The sequence below is a fragment of the Chrysoperla carnea genome, chromosome 1 (assembly GCF_905475395.1).
Source record: "Chrysoperla carnea chromosome 1, inChrCarn1.1, whole genome shotgun sequence".
Taxonomy (NCBI): Eukaryota; Metazoa; Arthropoda; class Insecta; order Neuroptera; family Chrysopidae; genus Chrysoperla; species Chrysoperla carnea.
In genome coordinates, this window is record NC_058337.1 from 53,554,011 (window position 1) to 53,579,232 (window position 25,222).

General features: G+C 29.5%; 2 protein-coding genes across 2 annotated transcripts; one reads left to right on the forward strand and one right to left on the reverse strand.

Annotated features, from left to right (window-relative positions):
• Window positions 1-7,448: 7,448 nt before the first annotated feature.
• On the forward strand, window positions 7,449-14,582 carry LOC123305173 (alpha-aminoadipic semialdehyde synthase, mitochondrial). Its single transcript, XM_044886808.1, has 13 exons — window positions 7,449-7,552; window positions 7,627-7,798; window positions 8,249-8,562; window positions 8,694-8,840; window positions 8,900-8,978; window positions 9,037-9,164; window positions 9,227-9,501; window positions 10,271-10,442; window positions 10,506-10,567; window positions 11,672-12,037; window positions 12,533-12,954; window positions 13,159-13,253; window positions 14,045-14,582. Exons 1-13 carry the CDS (start codon window positions 7,508-7,510, stop codon window positions 14,540-14,542), a joined length of 2,775 nt encoding a protein of 924 aa, XP_044742743.1. The 5' UTR covers window positions 7,449-7,507; the 3' UTR covers window positions 14,543-14,582.
• A 3,040-nt stretch (window positions 14,583-17,622) lies between these two features.
• Window positions 17,623-24,741, reverse strand: LOC123293271 (tyrosine-protein kinase transmembrane receptor Ror-like). The gene is made up of 13 exons (XM_044874075.1): window positions 24,643-24,741; window positions 24,425-24,563; window positions 23,300-23,678; window positions 22,928-23,117; window positions 21,876-22,260; window positions 21,523-21,670; window positions 21,363-21,442; window positions 21,175-21,296; window positions 20,511-20,730; window positions 19,999-20,307; window positions 19,697-19,832; window positions 19,095-19,429; window positions 17,623-18,332 (listed from the first exon to the last, which is right to left on the reverse strand). The coding sequence occupies exons 3-13, from the start codon at window positions 23,518-23,520 to the stop codon at window positions 17,740-17,742; spliced, it is 2,739 nt and encodes a 912-aa protein (XP_044730010.1). The 5' UTR covers window positions 23,521-23,678; window positions 24,425-24,563; window positions 24,643-24,741; the 3' UTR covers window positions 17,623-17,739.
• Between the last annotated feature and the right edge of the window lie 481 nt (window positions 24,742-25,222).

The following is a 25,222-nucleotide window of genomic DNA, read 5'->3' on the forward strand; positions in this document are numbered from 1 at the left end:
CATCAGTATTCACTTATATTCATTCATTATGGAATATGGGTAATATTTTTCGATTTTCATGAAAAATAAAGTCCTCGTTCAATAGCATCGTGTCGTGCTTCGAAACGAAGTTGTTAGTTATTGAAAGATACAAAATATAACTTCGCCTCCATCTTCTTCAAGTTATCGTATCATTAGACTAGAACATACTTTCAAAACGTTTCGTTCCTTCGCTTTGATTTTACACTCCTGAGTGTAGGTCCCTAATTAAAAAGTCCGAATCATTAATACGAAATCAATCGGTATGGGCTAGAAATTGAAGTTTCCTTTTTATGAAGCCGACTTTTTCTATTATAGGTGTAAACAAAAAGCAAAGTTTAGATTATCGCGAAGCGACATGACATGAATAGAGAGCGACATTGCATTCTGTATGTTCCGTTGGCAACAGTATATTACACTAAGTGTAAGTAAAAAAGTATAATGTTTTTTATTTACAGTGTTATAAGACTTTACTTTTCTACTACCAACCAGTGTAAACAGTGAGCTAGAGTGAAAAAGAAAAATGCATACATAGTATGTAAAGTTGGAAAGTCTCAATAGTGTATTGACCATATGTAAAAAATTGTTCTGACTTGATTTCTGCACTCAACGATTCAATTATTACGCTCCAAAACTGAATTTTGGAAAAATTGTAATTTATTTTAAGGAGGTATCTTTTCTATAAATGAGTATTTTAGTCAATCAATGCAAATTTAATTTTTAATATAACTTGCTTTTCTGGATAGATAAATTCTACCCATTAGTTTGAGTATATATGTGGGACGCTTTTGGAAATTATATTGCATGGGAGAACGAGTGCTTACTATAGGTTTGACCCTACGATTTTGGATAAATTATTTTACCTTAAGCACGTAAATTTCTTCAAAGATAACAAAACAATTTTAAATAACGCCCACCTTATGTTGACAGCAAATAATAATAACATTTTCTATTATTTTAACAAAAGTATAAAAATCTTTTATCCTCATTGTTTTCTTTTATTTTGTGCGACTAACTGATCTATCTTTGACATTTTTAGCTCCATTGAAATAGAGGCCAAATCTATTTGTTGTTAAACTCGTTTTAACAACAAATAGATTTGGCCTAAAACATTCATACTTTAGGAGGGATTCACGTTAATAAACTGCGAATATCAATTATGGCGAAGATAAAAAAACATCCAGGTAACCTACAGTAGGCATTTGTATCTTGATGAGAGCTTTTGTGAGGTTGTTTTATTTTATAAATTGTAAATATCGCGAAATCGATATTTATAATTTATTCAAGAAACATAAAAGAAATTTAATCGCTATTGGTACACTTAAGGTTGTGGATAAATATCAAATTCATATCTTTAATAATTCTCAGGATATTAATTTCTTGACGAAGTACGTACTTAAAATGCAGTACCTACTTGGCCGTTTTATACAGGGTTCTATATTTGACTGCAGACCTCTTCACTTCCTAAATAAGCTGAAAAAAAAGATATTTGGATCTGAGGCCTAAATTACGATATAATTAACCAAATCAATTAATAAAAATGCATTCATCCAATAAAACACCGTTTAAACAGAGGATGTGTTTCATCATAGTGTGGAGAAGCGACCTAAATGCAAAATTAACACACAAAAAAAGATTTTTTATGGGTTAGTTTTTATAATGAATAAATAGCCAAATAGAGTTTTTTTGTAGTAATTTTGCGCTTAGGTTGTAATGGAATCAAGTTATCCTCTAAAAAACAATTTATATGGAAACCAAGTTTACATCAACAAGATTCTAAATTCAATAATCAGTTCGACCATTTATGTCGACAAGCTAACGTCTCCTTCAAATACATAAACATTATGTAACTTTTTTATATACAATAATAAATAATTTAAATATACATCTTCGGTGTTATAAGGTCACTCACCCACACTTTGATAAAACACATCTTTTGTTTGAGTGGTGTTTTATTGGATTAATGTATTTTTTATTAATTGACTTGGTTTATTATCTCGTAAATTAGGCCTCAAATTAAAATTTGGTAAGAGCATTTTCTTTTTTGTCAGCTTATTCAGGAAGTGAAGAGTTCTGCAGTTAATTATAAAATATCCTGTGTATGAGATATCTACCTATAAGAACTTTATTATTAAGAATACCATAGGTAGCAAATTTGGCAACTAAACACTATATATGACTTTTTAAAATAATATACTTACCTAATACATTAATGACGAATCTTTTACAGCCCTGCGCAAAACAAAACAAAATGAAAAAGTGCATTTGCCAAACCATATAGTAAGCTCTGTTTAGTTGCTAAACTTGTAATTTTTGGAGCCAGTTCTGTTCTGTTTAACGATTATCCGCAACCATCACTTTATTTAAATATATTAATTTATAGGTATTTTAATTTTTTACTTTGCTCAATCATTTTTATATTTCTACAATCTCATTTCGGAGTTCGGTTAAAATAACTATTCGAAAACAACTTAGTACCGAATAATTTGTCATAAACCAATATAAAAAAAAATAACTACTGATTTCTACAGAATTATTAATAACAAAAGTAACTCGTTTAAGGCTTAAATTTTCATGAGGTAACTGCAAGTGGTATATTGTTTTTTAAACCGTAGTTATTTTAATCTAGCACTTTCATTTCATTGCCCTATGTTTTAATTAATATTAATTAAATTAAAAGCCATAATTATTAATTTATAATTAAACACTAGTACAGTCAACAATGAACAACAATTTCCAATGTACATACTACATATAATTTACAGTTTAATTCCAAGCAACAAGAGTTCAAGAAAAAAGTTACTACGAAGCCCATAGACATTCCAATTAAACCTAGACAAATGTCTGTAGGATGCTTAAATAGTGATTCTTGTTTTAAAATAAAATTAAAAATTGTTTCTTTATTTTGAAAATCCAAAATTTTAGGAGAATATCCACTTAAAATCCAAGAGTCTCGGAGACTAGTCATGAAACAAAATGATTTTAAGTAAAAGTATGCCTTGGAATTACTTTTTGGTTTTAGAATAGAATGTTTTTTTTTTTTTTTAAATAGATTTACTGGTACCAAATTTTTCGTTTGTTTAGAATTAAGTAAAATTGTAAAATAATATTTATAAAAATTTTAAATATTAAAATAGAACCTGTAATTATTTTTTAAATAAAACAAATTAAATTGAATACATTAGTCTTTTAATTTAAACACTTTTCCATATAATGCCGCCGCCAATTAGATACCAATTGCCAACAAAATTTTGGTTTATTGGATCTACCCAAGTGAAATAATTATGCAGTATCTATCAAAAATTCGATTTTTAACTTTTTAGCTCGAAGACTATGGGTTAAGCAAAAAAGTCACTGGAGTATTGTTTTACTTAATTGATCGAAAAATATTTTATAATTTTGCAAAGGTAACTACCAATGAAATTATAACAATTAAAAAAAATTACAAATAATTAGAACAAAAAAAATTATGGAATCCTGTAGAAGCAATGTAATATATGGTTTTAAAGATTATTAATCAACATACAACATAATTTTTAATTTTGAGTGGCCACAGTGGCCACAAAGTTCAAATGAGCTAAAAATTTCCTAATGCAAAGTGATTCATTATGTAAATTCCCAAGTGTCGAGGAAATCAAAATTCCATAAGTACATCTTAAATCAGACTACTAAATACATGTGGAACAAGTGAAAACAAACAATTGACTGAGTTAATTGTTGAAATACCATGTCATAGTGTTGATTACTCATATACCATCACATTACACATATACCTATACATGTCACACATACATAACTCATAATCCCATATTAATACATACTATAAAATTTGCATCTAATGTGAGCCATCGTGAGTAAACAGTGATGTTTACAAAAAATGTTTCAAACACATCTTTCTCCGATCTTATTGTAAGTTTTTTTTTAAAACCCACTAATTTTGGGTCATTCTTTTCAGTTGTGAAGTCAATTTTTCGCTAGCTATCACTTATGTATTTAATTCCGGGACCAGGACTCCACATTCTTGAAACCAATTAGAGCTAGGTTAATTTTGATCGCAAATTTGAAAAGTATAACCCAAATTAAGTAGGATTACATACTTGGTTTATCAAAATTTAATAAAATTTGGATGTGATAGAGCAGGGTTAAATTTTTTGGATTCTGATGACGTCATAAAGTAAAAAAATTTGATTTTTTGATAACACAAGCAAATTAGATCCTATCTTATTGGAATTTTTTTTTAATCTACTAATTTTGGATCATTCTTTTCAGCTGTGATGTCAATTTTTCGCAAGCTATCACTTATGTACTTTATTTCGGGACCTGGCATCCCCATTCTTGAAACCAATTAGAGCTAGGTTACTTTTGATCGCAAATTTGAAATGTATAACCCAAATTTAGTAGGATTACATACTTGGTTTATCAAAATTTGGATGTGATAGAGCATGGTTAAATTTTTTGGATTCTGATGACGTCATAAAGTAAAAAAATTCGATTTTTTGATAACACAAGCAAATTAGATCCTATCTTATTGGAATTTTTTTTGAATCTACTAATTTTGGATCATTCTTTTCAGCTGTGATGTCAATTTTTCGCTAGCTATCACTTATGTGCTTAATTCAGAGACCAAGGCTCTAAATTCTTGAAATCTATAGGAGTTAGGTTAAATTTGAAAAGTATCGCCCAAATTTAGTAATATTACTTTGGTTATCAAAATTGGCAATATGGTTTTTTTCGATACATTTTAATGAAATCGAATATATTAATAATAACTACAATTTTAATACAATTTTGTTTGTATAACTCTGTATTATTTACTTTATTTATTATCAACAAAATTTCGATTTTGGAGGTTAATCTGTTCTTTATGTAATGAGTTCCTAAAAAATATGATTTGCTCGGAAACGTAAAGAGAAATCAATTTGATACTCATTTGAATAAATTAAAAAAGTTTATCAATTAAATGTACAGATTCTTTAAGGTAAAATGACAGGATTATGGCTACTCTCCCAAATTTTGCCTTTACTAGTACGTTAAATACTATTAGCATACGAATTTTCATCAAAATCGTTAGAGCCGATTTCGATATATATATAAGGCGCAACCAAAATACTTGCCACCGGCGCTATGTATACCCTCGGTACGGCCCCGTAGTCATCAACAGTATGAATTAACTAATGATAATTACTCTTATATAAAAAGTGCATGTTACTTGTTGCTAATTTTATTAAGGTATGCACACTGGTTCAAAATTATTTATTTTCATCGTTTGTTTACAATATTAAAATACAATACGTCATTATAGTGCCTAGCCTAAACTTTACTATAATACATTATTTTATTTATTAAATAGTTAAATACATTAAAATATATAAACATGTTACATTGTTATTTAAATGTAAAAATCTAACATAAGAAACCATTGATAAACCTACCCTTAAAACTAAATTTTAGCGAAGCACATTATATGGTATGCAGTGTCGTAGCTTGGTGCATAGAGAAAAAAAGCATGCCCCACTCCGTCTTTTCACGATCTAAACAACGATACACATGACAATATTGATTATACAGATGAAATCAATAGACGAGAAAAAATATTTGCAACAAAATTACCAGTCAATCACAATCTCTTGTGCGCTTTAATTTTTGCAAGTTCGTCTATAATTTCACTTAAATTCAATTTTGACGCCGCCGCCTTGTTTTCTATCGCAATTAAAATAAAATGATAAGATATTAACATCATAAAAAAATTATTGTGAGCAGGCTCGAGGTTTGCTAGCTTTAGGAGCTGATTGCTTCTTTCTTTCCAATTGCTTCTGAGCTTCGGGTTCCTGGTGTACTGCACCACCTAGCCCTTACTGCACCATTAAAACTACTGGTGGCATGCAGTATCTTTTTCTAATGTGCAACGTACGCGAGTCAAATTGACCCAGTTCGTTGATCTCCCGGGAAGGTTTTGTATTAGGTGTCCAGTTTTCAGTCGGATATCGTAGGTGACTTTCAAAATCTTCCGAAGACAACAATTTGAAAATTTATAATTTTCGTAATTGCAAAGGTGCAACCTTTGACAATTTCAAGATTGTGGCAGCGCGTATGTGAGTATGGGCCGGATACATAACTTGTTAAGTCGATGCTCCAATCTACTCCGAATGTTGAGTAATGGGTATAGCCCCGTAAAGGATATTTTTCCGTGGGTAAATCGCTTTTTGACGTTCTGTGTTCAATTCAAGTGGTTAAGAAAAGCATTTAGCTTTCTTAGTAAACAAGACGGACAGTGTCTTCGTGAAATTCATTTTGATTTTCCACCCCTTAAAATATTATTCAAGAGTGATTAACCGAGACAGGATTCAGCCCCAAATGAATTTCCGTTGCCATGAAGAGCAGTAGATTGCGGTGTCGTTAGCGAAGAGAGCCGCTTCAATAGCTCGATCCATCAGAGTTATCGTAAATGTAATATAGAAAGCAGCGGGACCCAAGTAAGGAGCCTTGAGGTATACCAGTCTAGACACGGTATCGGTTAGATGTAATTTGTTGTAGATAAATTAGAGATTTTCGGTTTGATAAATATTAAATCAGGAATTTCAGGATTTGTAGGTAGATATTAAGTGCCAAACTCATTGGGCAAATACAATCATCTGATCAAAGCTGATTAACCGACGTCACATTCACGTTTTTAACATTCTCGTCACGTTTTTAATAACCTTTGTATACAAATCTTTCCAGAAAAGATCCTACTTCTTACATTTCTAAAGAAATTACTTTTGGTTATCGAAATTTTTATTCGCCAATAGAAACTAGCAGCATGCCTGCCAAATTTCAAATTCATATAATGTCTTTTTAAAAAAAAAAAAAAAAAAAAAAAAAAAAAAAAAGATATACGGTATAGCGGTCGGGTGGAAGAGTTTAAAAAGATTCTAGTTTAAAACGATCCCTTTAAGATACGCAACCCTAATAAATTTAAGAAAAAAACAAATACTTATATTAAACCAATAATAATAAAAATTTTAATTACCGAAACCGTTTAAAAATTAACTTTTTTTAATGACTATAATAATTTTTCGATGAAGATTGAAGAATGGATCTCGATTTTCGGAGTGTTTATGTAAGAAGAGACTTTGTATAGGACCATTTCAATGCGTTACCATCCACAACGTCGTTTTTTCCAAAATTGTACAACTTCAACACGTGTTCTAATGTTTATCTTAAAATAAACAATTGCAATTTTTAAAATACAAGTCGTCGAATCATCACATTAAAATAATTTATAAATTTGTTTCTTGTTTCCTGATCAATTCTTCCGAACCACACCACACTTTTTTTTAAATATGATCTTTTAAGTTCATAGTTTATCATTTTAAGCAAATTATCAAAAACTAAATATAAATTTATTTTGAGAATAACAATATTAAAATAATAAAATATTGTCAAAAAAAAATCAATTATTCACAAACAAAACTATTATCACAACAAACAAGTTTCCACGATCGCAAAAATGTTGCGATTTAGGAAACCTTTGTCTCTTCAAATACGTAATTATGTAAGTTTCTAAAATTCTAAATAACTGCAGTTTATCCATTAATATATTTTATAATCATAAACTAAATTTTGTAGGGAACTCAAAAACAAGTTGTTATCGCAATTCGGCGTGAAGATCAAAGTGTTTGGGAACGAAGAGCTCCTTTTTCACCAGCTAATGTACGCCGATTAACTCGACAAAATGTTAAAGTTATTGTTCAACCATCAAATCGAAGAGCGTATCCAATGCAAGCTTATATTAATGCAGGTAAGAAATATTTATATATTCGGTTTTGTGTTTTCTCGAAATTACTGAAAAAAATATCACCACAACGTGTATAAAAATAGCATCACAAATTATAAACAAATAAAAAATTTATCAAATTTTTGCTTAGAACGAATTTTCCTAAAAACATGTAAAATTTGACAAAAATTGCGTCACCTCTGAACGTAATCCTGAATTCGCCTATTTCTAAAGCATACAGGTAAGAATAACTATGTAGTTAATGTTTTCCAAACAGGTGTCGATGATACACTAGCATTCCTGGAAATTTTGAAAACTTTCTACAAGCTGGTTTTATGAATAAATACCGCGCTAATAATTTTAATCTCACGTTGTGGGATTCTTGCCCTCAACGTGTGAAAAAAATCAACCAAAACCAATTTTCAATCACTAATTTATGCATCCAAAATATAAAAATTCTTTCAATTATTTTAGGAGCTGTTATTCAAGAAGATATTTCTGAAGCAAGTGTGATTTTTGGCGTAAAACAAGTTCCTGTCGATCATTTAATTCCAAATAAAACTTATTGTTTATTTTCCCATACAATCAAAGCTCAAGAATCCAATATGCCATTATTGGATGCAATTTTAGAGAAAAATATACGATTGATTGATTATGAAAAATTGATGGATGAGCGAGGACAAAGAGTTGTAGCATTCGGTAAATATGCGGGTGTTGCTGGAATGGTTAATATTTTACACGGTTTAGGACTACGGCTATTAGCATTAGGCCATCATACTCCATTTATGGTAAGTGGGTAATTGTTTTATTACCAAAAAATTTGTCCTTCTCAAGGAATAACTACCTACTGTCCTTTCATTATTAATATTGACTTAGAATGTCTTTATTTAAGGAATACATATTTGTAATTTTTTAACAGCATATTGGACCAGCCCATAACTATCGAAATTCATCAATGGCACGTCAAGCTATTAGAGATGCAGGATATGAAATTGCCTTAGGATTAATGCCAAAATCAATTGGGCCATTAACGTTTATATTTACAGGTTCTGGAAATGTTTCACAGGTAAAAATAATTTATTTTGAGAAAAATTAAACACTTGGTAAATTTAATTTAATTTTTAGGGTGGTCAAGAAGTATTCCAAGAATTACCCCATGAATATGTTCCACCAGAAATGTTAAGAAAGGTTGCCGAACATGGAAGTATGTTACCAAAAAATATATATATTTCAAATGGTTTTAATTTTATGTTGAATTTTAGATACAAATAAAATATATGGTTGTGAAGTTCGGCGGAGACATCATTTAGAACGAAAAAATGGTGGTGGTTATGACCCACAAGAATATAATGAACATCCAGAACGATATATTTCAACATTTAGTAAGAAGGTATAATATTCGAAACAGGCACTAAAGCGGGCATATTGTAAACTAATGTAATCAAATTACAGATTGCACCATATACTTCAGTTTTAATTAATGGAATATATTGGGCAGTTGACAGTCCAAAGTTATTAACGTTACCCGATGCAAAACATTTACTACAACCAGCAAACACACCATGGTTACCCACATTTGTTGGTGCTCCTGCACTTCCCCATCGAATGTTAGGAATCTGTGATATTAGTGCAGACCCGGGTGGCAGTATTGAATTTATGAATGAGTGTACAACAATTGATACACCATTTTGTTTATATGACGCAAATAGGAATAAGGATACCAAAAGGTAAACAAAAATTACAAGCTGCAGTAATCATTTTTATAGCATCCGATCATTTGTATATAATCGAGATACATCAAGTATAAAGAGCTAAATTAAAATTAAATAAGTTTGACCTTGAAAAGTGTTAAATTTAGTCTAAAATTTGTAACGCTTAGAAATATTGATGGAAAGAAAAGTATTAAATTTAGTCTAAAATTGATACAAAATGCTCCTAAACTATTAATTAATAATCATAGGAATATTATTTAAATTAAGAAAAAAAATCCTCTTGAAATTGACCATAATGTGCAGTTATAAATGTTTTAACGAGATGGAGCTTATTTTGGCTCCACGCTAGGCAAATACGTTAAAATCACAGATTTAATCTATTTTCGTCTGTCTGTGAATACATAAGCTCAAAAATGAAAAGTAGTAGAAATTTTAACAGTTTCAGCTGCACTTCAAAAGTTACTTTGAATTCCGTGAACGGGCAAACAAAATTGGATAGTGGGTTCCGGACATCCATTTAATGGGCTATGATATCCTTGAAAAAATTCAAACAAAAATTAATTCAATATTTATGTTAGGTATTTATTTAAATCATGTTGTTATGTTAACTTTTAAAAGATGATAAACAATATAAAAAGGTTTAAAAACTTTAAACAATAATTAATCAATCATTAAATATTATCTTTAAATTAAAGAAAAAATTTATCTCATTGTAGATAATAAATGTTTTGAATTGTATTGAAATTTGTTGTACACAAACTGATAAGGACTTTTTTTTAAACAGTTTTAAAGGACCAGGAGTATTAGTATGCAGTATTGATAATATGCCAACACAATTGCCGCGCGAGAGTACAGACTTCTTTGGTGAATTATTGTATCCATTTGCAAATAATATTTTAACGTCTGATGCTGAAAAACCTATTGAAGAGCACGATTTTCTTCCAGTTATTTACGGTGTATGTAATGAAAATAATGAGATTTTTCATAAGAAAATGTAATTTATTTTCTATATTTTTCAGGCTATTATTGCAAGTAATGGAAAATTAATGCCAAATTTCGAATATATTAATGATCTCAGAATGTAAGTACCTAGAGTTTGTAAACTGTGCGCATGCCTAAATATAAACTCGGATCGATAGCAAAAAGGCAAAGGTACGAATCAGGGTACCAGGGAATATCAGTAATCATGATAAAGCAAATCAAATGCGGAATAATCAATATACAAATGCACGTGCAATTAATCTTGAAACCGTGAAAAAGCTTTCCAAATATAAGCTTCAAGCTTGTTTGTTTAAATTAATTACGATTTAAGGCAGGTATGGGCAAACGTGTCCTAGAGAAGACACTTATACTTCTGTATCTAAACTACGAGTAAGGCAGTGACAACCAAAAATACGAGTAAGACAGAGAGACAACATTTTTTATCTCATTACTATAAGAGAAACTGAGATAGGTAGACGGGTCGTATATCCGTCCCGCTTCCTCCCTTATTAGCAATGCGAACTTGGATAAAGAGACACACAATAAAGTTTATGGCACCCAAAAAATTATAACAATGGTGACTTCGGCTTAAAATAACTTACCATTTTAAGGGTATAAAGGAAAATAGATTTTTGATGAAGCTTGAGGACGTCATATTGTACAAAAGTCGATTTTTTTGGGTCCGAAAATTCAAATCGAAATTTTCAACATTTTATGGTCAGAAAAATACATTACTTTTAGATTGATGTCTGTGTATGCGCATGTGTGTTAGTTCGTTCGTACAAATTAATTCAATCACGATTTCTCGTCGTGAATAGTGATACCGATTTTGGATTTAAATCAATTATTGCATAATAACATTAAGATGTGTTAAAAAGACTGACCAGAGCGGTGCAGTTTTAATATTAAGAAACTGGAAATGTTGATCATTGGTTAATTTCAACATGTAGTTTTCGCGACATCCTGTGCGCGCGCTTCATAAAAATTCACTTTCATCATTTATCGCGCCTAAAAAAAGTATGCCTTCAAAAATCAATTTTTATGTACTTCAGACGACACCAAGCACAAAAAGCATTTTTTTGATCTATAGTCAAATTTGATATTATATGTACCTAGCGTTTCCATACTCGGTTTGTCAATGGATCTTCTTTCCATCCAAAATTTAATTTGTGTACATAACGAATAACTTTTATAATTATTTCAGGAAAAATCGTCGAAAATCCATGCCTGATGATCAAACAAAAAAAGTTCTGGTATTAGGTGCTGGATTTGTGAGTGAACCTTTAGTGGAATATTTACATCGTGAAAAAAATCTTTCTATTACAATTTGTTCAGCAATAAAGGATGAGGCGGATTTAATTGCACAGAAATATCCAGGAGTTGAAAGTGTTTATTTAAATGTTTTAGAAAAAAGCAACACGTTACAGGACCTATTATCCAATAGTGATATTGCTGTATCATTGTTGCCATACAATTTACATGCGCATGTGGCTCAATGTTGTATCGATACCAAAACACATTTGGTAACGGCTAGTTATGCGAATGAAGATGTCAAAAATTTACACGATCAGTAAGTATTTCACAATTAAAAGTTTAATTGTAACAGTAAGAAATTTTGAAATCTGATAAGGCTAGTTTCATTAAGTTTTTAATTTTCATAAATTTACACGTTAAAAGAAATATTTTTTTTAAACCCAAACACAAATATCTGCTTTGTCGTAAGATAATTTTTCTCATTGCATTTTAATTTATTCAAACCAGTATAATTAGTCAAATAAATTTTGAAAATATGTAAAGCTAAAATTAAAAAAAAGTTGGTAAAAATACAGAAATTTAACAAAAACATATTGCGCATATTCTGTCATTGAATGGGTTGTTTACGTCATCAAATTAATGCAAATTAAATAGCGGTATATTTAATTTTTTATTAAAAAAGTACCTATTTAATTTTAAATTTCAAAAATCATTATTACATAATTAATATTTCTAACGATTTAAATGAAAAAAATTCGATGGACGCACTCATATTTGAAAACATTGTTATTAAAACGTAAAATTATTTTAGGGCACTTGAAGCCGGCGTCACAATTTTAAATGAAGTTGGTTTAGATCCTGGTATCGATCATTTCTTAGCATTGGAATGTATTCATGATGTTCAAAACACTGGGGGAAAAATTGATAGTTTTATATCTTACTGTGGAGGATTGCCAGCCCCAGAATACAGTGATAATCCATTACGGTACAAGTTCTCATGGTCTCCAAGAGGTTCACTAATTAATACATTATCTGGCGCAAAGTATCTCAGTAAAGGTCAAATTGTTGAAATTAATGGTGGCGGAGAATTAATGTCAACCACAAAAGATTTAGATTTTCTTCCTGGGTTTCATTTAGAAGGGTATCCAAATCGGGATAGTACTCTGTATAAAGACTTATATGGAATAAATTCTGATGTGAAAACTGTTCTAAGAGGAACGATTAGATATAAAGGTAAATTTTTTTTTCGAATTAGATTTATAAGATTTGTAGTATAATTCCATTAAATGTTTTTCCTAGTTCAATAAGTTATTTTTATAAAACAAACTTACTACTTAGTATTTCTTGTAGACAATTATTGTTTATTTCATAATAATTCGACCCTAAAGATTAAATTTCAATTTCTAGTATTAAGTAATTTTTATTTTTTTATTTTAGGATTTTCAAAATGTATACAAGGAATGCAATTATTAGGACTAATTGATCCAAATCCGCACCCTTGTCTTCATCCAAAAGGACCAGAAATTACTTGGGTAAATATATTAATTATTTTAATAAATATTTATTCGTAAAGATTAATAAATACCTAATTACGTACGCTTTCTCGTCAAATATTTGCTTTGCTTATAAACCAACAAAATTTGCCCAATCTTAAAAATATGATCTTAAAATTTTTATAAAAGTGTTTTATTGAAAAATTTTCTTTTTAGTACACTTTCTGTAGAAATCGGTATTTTAGCTTTATTTTTAAATTTTTGACAGAAACAATTTGTATGCAACTTACTTTCAAAATGTATACAAGGAAAACACTCTTTAGGACTAATTGATCCAAACTTACATCCTTATCTTCTTCCAAAAGGTCCAGAAATAACTTGGGTAAATATATTCTATTAATTAAAAATATTTTTTGCTTTATTACCGATTTCAAAAAGAAGGATCGATTAATGTTTTATTATTAGCGCCAGACTTTTATTGAGAAGAGTTATACTTCAGAAAATTTACGATAACTTCGATTAACTCTACCACTCACTAGTTTTATTTTTGACCCAACATCTATCCAAATTCTAACTCCTTAAAAAATTGCAGCACCCAAATACCAAATATTTGACACCTCAATAATAATAACGCAAACACGTACACATATGTATACATCATTGATTTTTTGTTATTCTAATGTCCTTAATAAAAAAACCGATTTAACCAACTAAAAGAATATAGATATTTTTTTAAATTAATAAATTTGGAACCAAAAAATTAAATAATAAAATTTTCTTGGGGTTTCTCTATATTTTGAAGTAAAAATTTTTTCTGCATTTTTTTACAGCGACAATTTGTTTGCAATTTACTTGGCTTAGCTGACAGCAACATTTTCTACGAAAATTTAAAAACAAAACTAGCCGATCGTATTGATGGATCCGACAATGTGAAATGCTTAGAGGAACTTGGATTATTACAAGAAAATTCAATAATTAAATTAACAACTCCACTGGATACGGTTAGCCATTATTTATCAAAGAAATTATGTTTAGGTAAAAATGAACGTGATTTAGTCATACTACGTCATGAAATTGACATAACATGGCCGGATAATCGTAAAGAATCTCGTGGAATTAACTTTGTTGTGTATGGAGAGGAAAACGGACATTCTGCAATGGCTAAGACTGTGGGTTATCCAACTGCAATTGCTGTCAAAATGATATTAGACGGTGAAATTCAACAACGGGGTATCGTTCTGCCATTTGCACCGGAAATTTATCAAACTATGTTATCAAGACTACGAAATGAAGGTCTGAAAAGTTTCGAAACATCGAAGTGGCATTAAATTTTTTTTGTATTAAGATAAAAAAGACTGCAAATGAAAACGTAATGATTTTGATTTATACATACTCCCTTTCAAACTCTTTCCATTGAGCCGTTACTGGCTACTCTATAAAAAACGCAATTGGTCAATTATAGTTCAGTTAAATAGGACAATATTAAAGAAAAAAATATGGGTTCGAAACCCGGGACCCAATTGATCTATGTTGCTCATTTACGAACTCATTTTTCAAGTCCTGAGCAAACTGTAGTTTTCAAGTCCTGAGCACACTCGATATCTTATTTCGTTTTTGTGTTACTGTGTTCACAGACAGACGAACAATCGGAAATGGTCAAGATGATTTTATGAACACATTTACCAAAATTTTGTTCTTAACATCAATAATTTTAAGCGTTACAAACTTGGAACTATACTTAGTATAGTTAGTAAAATATACTTAGTATACCTTTATATATATTTCATATATAAACCCTGCAGATTTGACTACGAGATTTGAAACCTATTTGTTTTTCAATCTTTACCCTAAAAAATGTGTTAATTTTCCAAAATTAACTATTCCTAAAAACAGGTTTTCATTGTTTCTAAAGATGATTACTGATCTTAAAAGGTTGAATAAAAAGGTGTATTTTGTAAGCTAAAACAACAATATTTATTTTTTTAAATATTTATTTCGTAAAAAATTAATTTAAAAAATGGCATTTTAAAATAAAAAACATTTATAATATAATTCATAATAATAATAAAATTTACTTTTAAATAAATATTTTTATAAATTTTTGTTTTAAATATTTTATTAATGCTTGCGAATTGATTACAACGAAACCAAAGAGTATTAAATAGACCAGAATCATAATTTTAAAAGGTAATAAATGAATTATAGCCAACTAATGAATCAAATCATTCATATTGACAAAATGTTCCGTGGTTAAATGTGTTACTAAAAAGAATTTTTGGGCGGTAATTTTTATTCTTTCATTGTTATTATAGCATTCAAATTTAGAAAAATTATCTAACATATATTTATGTAATAGTTCGACCTCTTGCATGATTTCGTAGGCAGAATAATATCGTTTGAATGCACCTCTGAGACTTGTACTAATCAGATTTGTTAGCTAGCATATATCAGGTCTAATATTTTATTTTATTTATTTGTTTTTTTATCAGCTGTTTAAAGTTTTTAGATTCTCAAATGCGGCAATTTTGTATTACTGCTTGTGATATACTGCTCCATCGAGCATTTAGCTATAAAAATTTGCGCATTTCGAAATTCGCAAAAATTATTAGACAATTATGAACAGATAATGAAGTACAAAATCGGAAATAAGAAGTATATTAACCGACTAATAATAAATTCCTCTCTAATATTGACTCCATTTAAAATATATTATCTCCCATATATAATTTTATTAAGCCAAACAAAATAACTGTAAAAATAACATAAATTTTAAAATATGTTTTTTAAATATGTATAACATATAGCGTTTATATTTTTATGTGGATCAATCTCTTTGCAATCAATTCTTTCTATCTTAATTTCTGTAAATCAAACCACTAATGAAATAGTTAAAACAAACCATATACAATTTCCACACATAATAATATAATTTTAATATAAAAATACAATAATTAATTAAGAGTTTGTATCGATCCAAAAATCAATAAAAATTAACAAAAAAAAAATGCTAAAAAATTTCTGACTAGCATAAAAATAGTAATGTTGGAATAATAAAAATAAAATAAGCTTGTTTCTATATACAGGGAATTAAAAAACTATTCATGCCTTCACATGAATACATAAATATATTGGTAAATAAGTCATGGAACTTCCTGTACATAGTTTAATAAATAAAATTAAAAGCACGACAGGAGAAGCATTAAAATGAATATAAAAGAAAAATAAAATCTTCATGTTCAAAAAGCTGCACCCATATTTTGAGATCCATGAATTGATAACAGCTTCTAATTTATTGAAAAAAATAATTAAACCACATCGGATGTCGATCAATTGCAAATGTAAACGTATGTGTTTTAGCTGCGAAAAGTGTTTGAATTTAGTTATCACAGAAATAATTTACAAACACGCTATAAATTATTTTTGCTCAATAAAGGCATTTTTCCATCAATGAAACGTAGCACTAAAACTATCAGATGATTTTGTGGTAATTTAGAACATGAAGTTACTAAAACATTAAACTAAAAAATCGTTTTTAAAACGACAAAAAAATACAACTTTAAAAAATTAAATGAGAAACACATAATTTATATTCCAATATACGCTGTGAGAACTATAACGTGTTCTTGTGACATTTCTTAAGTATAAATTGCAAGTTTTATGAGTTTTATAAAAATTTAAAAAGCACCACACTTAATAGAAGGAACAAAAACGGATGTTGCTTCTTAATAATTCTGAAAAGAAATCATTCCACGAACCGCCAATCTTCTACATCACTTCCTCTTTTCGGCAACTTCCAAAGACTGACAAATGAAAAGGAGACCAGTATTCAAAGTTAAAATTAATATTAAATTTTGATGAGTTGGTTGCAGAAGAGCATCAGGTGTCTTTTTTAATATGAAACACAAAAATTAGCACCGCAACTGACTCACAGTGTATATTGAAACATAAACTTAAAACATCTTACTCACATTCAGTCTTTGAAAATAAATTTTTATAAAATTAACAGGAAAACGTCGAAAGAATACAAATAAGAGAACAATAAATGTTTTGAAGTCACAGTTATGTTTGTGCTTAAACTTTGTCCCGTGTTTTTATACAATTTCCGATTCAATAGTTTTGCGCGTTTTTTTAACATTGAAATTTCTTATAAAATTTTTAAACGTAAGATCCGCAAAATATAAGAACATCAATAGAGGTAACAAATTTAGTGCTCTATTTAAGCTCCACACATCCTCTAAATAAATAAACGCATATATATATACAATACAATACAATTTTTGTATTAATTGTATAAATTGTGTTAGTTAAGGACCACGAATTTAATCTGCCTAATAAAATAAATTAAGTTTATATTGACACGAAAAAAAAATTGAAAAAAATAGTTTCGAATTTATTTTTTTTAATATCAGCACTAAATACGAACACAACTAACTAACGAATAAAAAAATTGTATAAAAGCTGCGGAGTTAATTTTAAACATATGAGTCATTTTAGATATCTCAAAAAAACGTTTAAGACTTTTCATTTAATAAGACAATTTAGTTTCATAATTTTCACCACCCATCGATTGCACTAAAATTTTTTTTGTTTCAAATGATGGCACTCCACTTCCAACAGATGACCCAGACGTTGACTGTTTATACATTTGAGGCACTTTTGAATTATTTTGAGCGGATAATAGCGGATGTACAACACTTGGATCTGATGAATTTGATGTATCAAATAAAATCGATGATTTTTTATTATTATCTAAAAATGAATTTTTACTATGACCTGGATGACCTTTTGTACGTGACGGACTTGAACAATCTGTACTTAAATTTGTGCTTTGTGTACGATGTGTACCAAAACTAGAGACATTTGAATTTTTTGAGCTACGACTTGATATACTCTCAGCTAAATTCTCAAATGATTGATCCTTTGTGGTGATTAGTCGAATTGGATTGTGATGATTGTTCATTTCTGATGATGATTTTGTTGTGGATGAAAATGATACTGACGGTGCATCTAAATCGATATTGATTGATGAACCTCCACTGCCTGGGGTGGGTTTGGAATTGTGGTTAAATTTATGTGGTGTGATTGGTGTACGTTTTTCAATATTTTTTTGTAATGATCCTACGAAACAAAATATGAAATACTACAATTGAATATTTTATTATTTTTCAAGATACTATAGATCATTTTATTTCTATGAAAATTAATTAAATTCATGAACAGGATTGCTAGACTGTTTTTTTCAAAAAGCATTAGGTGTCGCCTAATATGCTTTTTGAACGAAAGCTGGAGATCCGATAATAAACCAGTTAATTTATATTTTTGGCTATTTTTGTTTAGAAAATATACAATTCATAAAATATTTATTACAATATGGTCGTGATTTCGAGACATGCCTTATGGTGAATTCGCACACAAAGCGAAGAGCACAAAAAGCACGCGATTAGCAACTTAATTGTATGAAAATATGTATATGATGTAAAGATTTATGGTTTAATCATAATTGCATACAGTTCAGCGGACGGTTCTTTTGCTAATCGTTTGTTGCTTTAATGATAATTTCATATTGTTCAGTTTCTGATCAACTGTCGCCCGTTGCTCATCGTATTTTATCGTTTTGTTTGCAGATAGCACATTCGTGCTCCAAATGCAAACGCACATTTTTACTATAGTTCTTTTTGAATACTAATTAGGTCTGCCATTTTTACGAAAAGTAGCATTTTTATTTATCACTTTAATCGAAAGCAAAGGTAAAAAAAATTACTTTTAATTTCAAACATTTTTATTTTTCATAGATTTTTCCAACTAATGGAAGACAACAGTCCGCTTATCATATAGAATGACAAACATGGAACAAAAAAAATTCAAAAACTTACAAATTACCTTGATTACTGCTACTACTATTTTGTTTCCACATTCTTAATCGATAACAAATTTCCGTAAAACTAGGTCTACGTATTGCTTGCTCACACCAACATTCAATCATTAATGCATAGCAATACGATGGACATTGATCTGGACATGGTAATAATTGACGACTTCGTATCATATCTATAACCTCTTGATTGTTATGGCCATAATATGGTTGTAAGCCATAACTGTAAATTTCCCATAATACAACACCAAATGACCAAATATCACTTTCGGTTGTAAACTTTCCATATAAAATACTTTCTGGTGGCATCCAGCGCACTGGTAATAATGACTTTGATTGAACTCTGGAAATATAATTTATAATTATTTTAGGTTTTAGGATAATCTAAAATTATATACAATAATACATTCATGATTTTTTTATTTTCGCAACCTTAAAGCTTCTAGATAAAATTTTGTGTTTACTACGCGGACATAAATTAGCGTTAAAAAATTTATTCAATACAACTCATGGTTAGGATCACATAGCAGCTGTAATTTCGATAAACGAGGTGCACTTGATGGATTGCACAGAGCTGTGTAATAATTAATATGTACAATCATGTTTTTACCTGTAATAATCCGAGCTATAAATATCACGACTTAATCCAAAATCAGATATTTTCACAGTTAATTCACTCCCAACTAAACAATTTCGAGCTGCTAAATCTCTATGAACATAATGATGGGCAGATAAATATTCCATTCCTAAATTTAAAATTTTGGTTAAATTAACAATAAACACTTTCATCGACGTTACGGATTTAAGATTAGTTTCTATGGCACATAGTTCGGTGAGCTTTATTTCGAGGCTACTGCTCAGACTAGTCCCACCGCACCACAAGCCATGGAAACAAAGCTAAAAGCTAATTACCAGATGCAATTTGTATAGCGATATGTAAAAATTCCACTTGTGTTAAAGTTTTCCCCTCATTCGGTGAATTATTGATTAAGAATTCATGTAGGTCACCTTGTTCCATGTACTCGAATAACATACAAATCGGTTCACCTTTTGATATAACACCTAGCAGACATACAATATTTGGATGTCGTAGTTCGGATATCAAATCAATTTCACGTTTAAAATCCGCTTGAGTTTTGGCACTTGCATTTTCCTTTAATGCTTTTACGGCTACATCCACCTTTTCCCCCTTTGTTTTGAGTATGCCTTTGTAGACTTTACCTAAAAGCATTTATTTTTAATTATATAGAACATTTTATACAAACTTCTAACGTCCTGGCACGAAAATACTCAAGAGAAGGTGTCTTGTTTCATAATTTTATATTACTTTTTAATTTTTTCGTTAGTTGCAGAAATCCATAATCGTATTTTGGAAGATGTATTTTTAAAACTAGAGGTGGCGGATAATAGAGGATGTTACTTACCAAAAGCACCTTCTCCTAATTCCTGTACAAAATTGACTTCTTTCAATGAATATGACGGTATTCGTTGCGAATGATTCTTCGTATTATTCTGCTTACCAGCACCACGTGGAAATGAATGATGATTCGAATTACTATTCGATGGCAATAATGAATTAACTTCAACCGGACTATGCATTCGTGAATTACCATAAATATTCTTATCAGCACTTGGTACAGCCATCTTTAGAAAAGAACACAAAATTTATATTTATATTTAAGAGGAAAAATAACGCTGTAGCTAGTTTCCCGTTTTCAATACTCATGTTAATTCTAGAAAACTTTCTTGAGTTATACGTTTTATAAATTTTGAGGATGGCAGAATGAAAATGATTAGCGATTAAACAAACGAACAAAAGATTTCGCTATTGTCTCCATCGGAAAACTTCAAAATTCAAAAATAATCATTATGAAACCGGTATTAGTATGAATTATTTAAGTTACTAGCATTACAGAAAAGAAATGTACTTATTTCAGCTAATCCTCAAAAGTAGATTTTAGATAAAACGATCAACGAATGTTGTCTCAAAATTAAGCAGAATTATCTTGAGATAGTCGAGATTGACATAAATAGACAAAACTGGAGACTAACTACAGTAGATAAACGTTTGCATTGTGTTATATTTACATTTTGCAGATTTGGTGCGTTACGTTTTTTAATACGTTGACAACAGAATAGTGAGCATAACGCTGATACTACAATAATTAAAACTACAACTCCAAAAATTATGTACATCCAAATACGATTTACTGGAACAAACAGAAAATTATTTAAAAACTATTGGCTGAAATAAAATTTAAAAAAATTATACGTACCACATTTGGGAACATCACAAAATTCTTTTTCATTTTGTTCTACATAGCACCATGGTTCTAATTCAGTTCCACCGGGATTCCTAGCAAAAAGCATTCAATATAATTATGATGCGACTAGATAATTAAAAAAATTTTTGTAGTTAGTTGCCATTATACCTACCTACAATAAGCATGTCCACCAGCTAATTCTGAATATGTTGTTAAATGATAATAAAACTGAAATGCCCATTTTAAGCATTTACGTCCTGATGCGCTTACATCAATATCTCCACGATAATCTTGTCCAGTACCCCAATAGCATGTATCATCTAAAAATAAAAAGTTGAATCACCAACGTGTTTCGGTAACTTTGCAATATTCGAAAATTGAAACTATAAATAATATTAACAGTCCACCTAGCTAAAGCCCTTTTTAGAATTTTTTAAGAGTCTATCATTTGACATGTTGAATCTTTAGTTATGGCTAAATTAATTCATTACACACAAAGAGTATAAAAGTTAATTTATAACTTACCAACTTGAACACTTTGACTCCGATCAATTCCTATTAATAGGCAATTCGATGCATTTTCCGCATTTAAATTGGATAAATTTGAACAATCTTCTAACGGAATACGTTGTCCAATTAAAGGATGCCGTTTAGCTATAGCATACTCCACCCGACATAACTCATTTTCCAGAACTTCACAGTCCTCTTGACAGATGCGTTTCAATGGGATTTCATTACGTAAATTTGTAAAATTAAATTGTTGTGGACGTGCTGTAATTTGTATGCTACGTTTATCCAAATCATATGGACCAATATCAAATTCACGTTTATATTTTTTTATTAAAAAATTATTTTCAACAATTTTATTATTACGTTTGATACGTTTTAATAATGTTTGATCATCATCAATCTGGAAAAAAATGATTCCAATTAATATCACAGTGAAAAATAGGATTGAAGCCTAAAAATTCTGGGAAGTCGGCAGAAAAACCAGAAAATCGGGAGTTAGTGAAATTAATCTAATTATACCAACGAATTATAATACTGTTCGATATTTTTGATGTTTTGTGTACTAAATTTTTCTATAATAAAATGTTTAAATAAATATGCTTGAGGTAATTTAAAATAAAATCTACTTAGAATTGTCGAATTTACTAAGCTCTGGAGAATTTGTTGAAATGGGAAGTCACGAGAGAAAACGCGATTTCGGGAGTGTCCTGATCAAATTTGAAGATGTAACAATTCTTTCACTGAAAAACTATCATCATTTTTGTATGAAAATCTATCATCATTGTGTAGGAACAATATCAGTATTTATTAAGACCGCCGAAGCTAATGAAATGAAATTTTATGTAAAGTGCCCCCTACAAAATTTTGTAAAAATGCACCTTTAAAAATCCAATAATTATCAATATAAACAAATAAAAATTACGGTATTTTCTACGTCGCACATTCAAATATATATGTGTTTTGGAAACGAATTAATTTTACAGCATTTTTAAGGTCATAATAAATAATATTTTGAGATCAGATTTTTTTACAAATTATTCCTTCAAGATTAAATTATAAATACTCACATTATCCATTTCCGTTTCCAGAACTCCCGCCGAAGAAATTTGTTGTGCATCATTTGAAATTGTATTACGTACTTTGATTTTATGACTTTTCAAAAATTTACTATTTGTTTCCTCCGGGGTCATACAAATGGGAAATGCTGAATAACATAAACTAGGTAGAGCGTAAGATTCACATGTTACGGAAATGTCACTAAAAAAATCGAAATAACTATCTTAGAAAAAAAAAGAAAGTAAAAAGGCTTAAAGTGTAATAAATTTTCATCTCAAAAAGAAAATATTCATTTTTTTCAGTTAAAACTCAAGAAAAGTATTTCGAGACAAAAATTTTTAGTACTTTTAAGCACGCGGTAATTATTTTAAATAATATCATACTTTGAATGTTTAATAACAAGAAACGCTTTCGCTAGCTTCTCTTCAATTTGTGCCTGTGAATGTGGCGGTTGTACGAATACAGTTTGATTTTGTAAAAATTTAGAACATGTCTGTCCTGTGTAAATTTGGCAAATCGGCTCTAACGTAAAATTAATTTTTTCATTTAAATTTAAATTTGTTTGATCCAAATTGGGTTCAATAATTGTTTTTGAATGTAACATAGTCCGTTCCAAATTTGGTATTGTTGACTCCACTTCAATTTTATCAATTATGGGTGGAATGACAGTGGATTGAAATGTGTTAGTGGTACTGCTGGATAGGCTGTCATCCGTGTACAGTGGTTGATAATTTGGTATGTCACCAAGTGCTGAAGTACTCCCTGTAATATTGAAAAACAAACTTAGTTCAAACGTTTCCGTAAGTTCTATTCACTTTATTGTTTCCTCAAATTTACTATTTTGAAGACTCTATCAGATTCACTGAGTTTTTTGATAGGACTTGAGCATGAAAAGTTGGAGACCCAAAAAAAGATATTGGTAGAAGATCTGAAAATGACCAAGTAAAATGAGGCATCATGATGTGCCATCATTTTAGCGCCTTTTATGAAAATATCTAATATATAAAAATTTCTTGTCACGGTGTTCGTGGACGCACTCTTCCGAAACGACTTGAGCGATTTTAATGAAATTTACTTTATATATTTGGTAGGTAAGAGAATCGTCCACAAAGTATTTTTCACCCTCCTACTTCCATCCCGGCCAACGAAGGAGGGGTAGAGTATAAAAATCCGTTATTTTTAAATCCACTACTTAACCTATTTTAAAAATTATTCAGCCAACAACATGAGCTAGATTTTATTTTTTTTACAAATAAGGGTTCCGCATCAAAAAATTAAACCCATGAAATTGTGAACAATAGAGGATACAAGTGATGGCAATGGAATTAGAAGGCTATATCTCATTGACTGTTAGGCGGTACGAAGTTTGTCGAGTCAGCTAATAACAATATAAAAACAAACATATAAAGTATCTTATGTAACATTTAGTTAGAATTAATAGAATTCAAATATAGAACTGAGAGTCTTACTCGAATATAAATATGAATATACAAGTATCCTATACTTACCTAAATTAGCATTAACTTGTAAAACTCCAGTCGATTTAATTTTTAACGTCCCTCCAATTCCAATACATGTATAAAATCCCTGATCATGAATTTCTAATTTCCGTATTTCTAACACAGATACAACTGTTTTATCCTCTCGCTGTAAAAAAACCAAAAATAATGAGAAATAAAATATAAATTTTCTTACAGTTTTCGAAATAAAATATAAATTTTCTTACAGTTTTTGATCGAATAATAATTCGTTTTTTATCCTCTTCAACGGGTACTTCATTTTGTAACCATTTGATTTTTAATTTAATTGAACTACTACTGCTGCTTTGATTAGCATCCACATGTTTTATAATACATTTTAATTTTATTGTACCACCACTGTCTTTTGTAATATTTTCTAATTTTTGTATAAATTGTATTGATTCTAAAAATAAAATAATTATATTAATTACTGATTGTTATGGATTAATGGATATTTAGACTGGGAATACATATATTATTAATTTGTCGCATTTCTAATAACAAGTGAAAACAAACAATTGACTTAGTTAATTGTTGAAATACAATGTATAGACAGTGTTGATTACGCAATCGTTTGTTTTGTTTACGTCATGTAGGTAAAGAAAGATAGCCACTCTTACACTGAAAGTAATAAGGTTATCTTTCTTCTCACTTCCTCAGTGAGTATAGTATCTATACGCTACAAACAAACAAACACATACATAATATATGTAACGTATACATTTAAAATATATACCCAATACCTGTATACACACTATATAGGGTGTCTGTTTTAAGCTGACATAT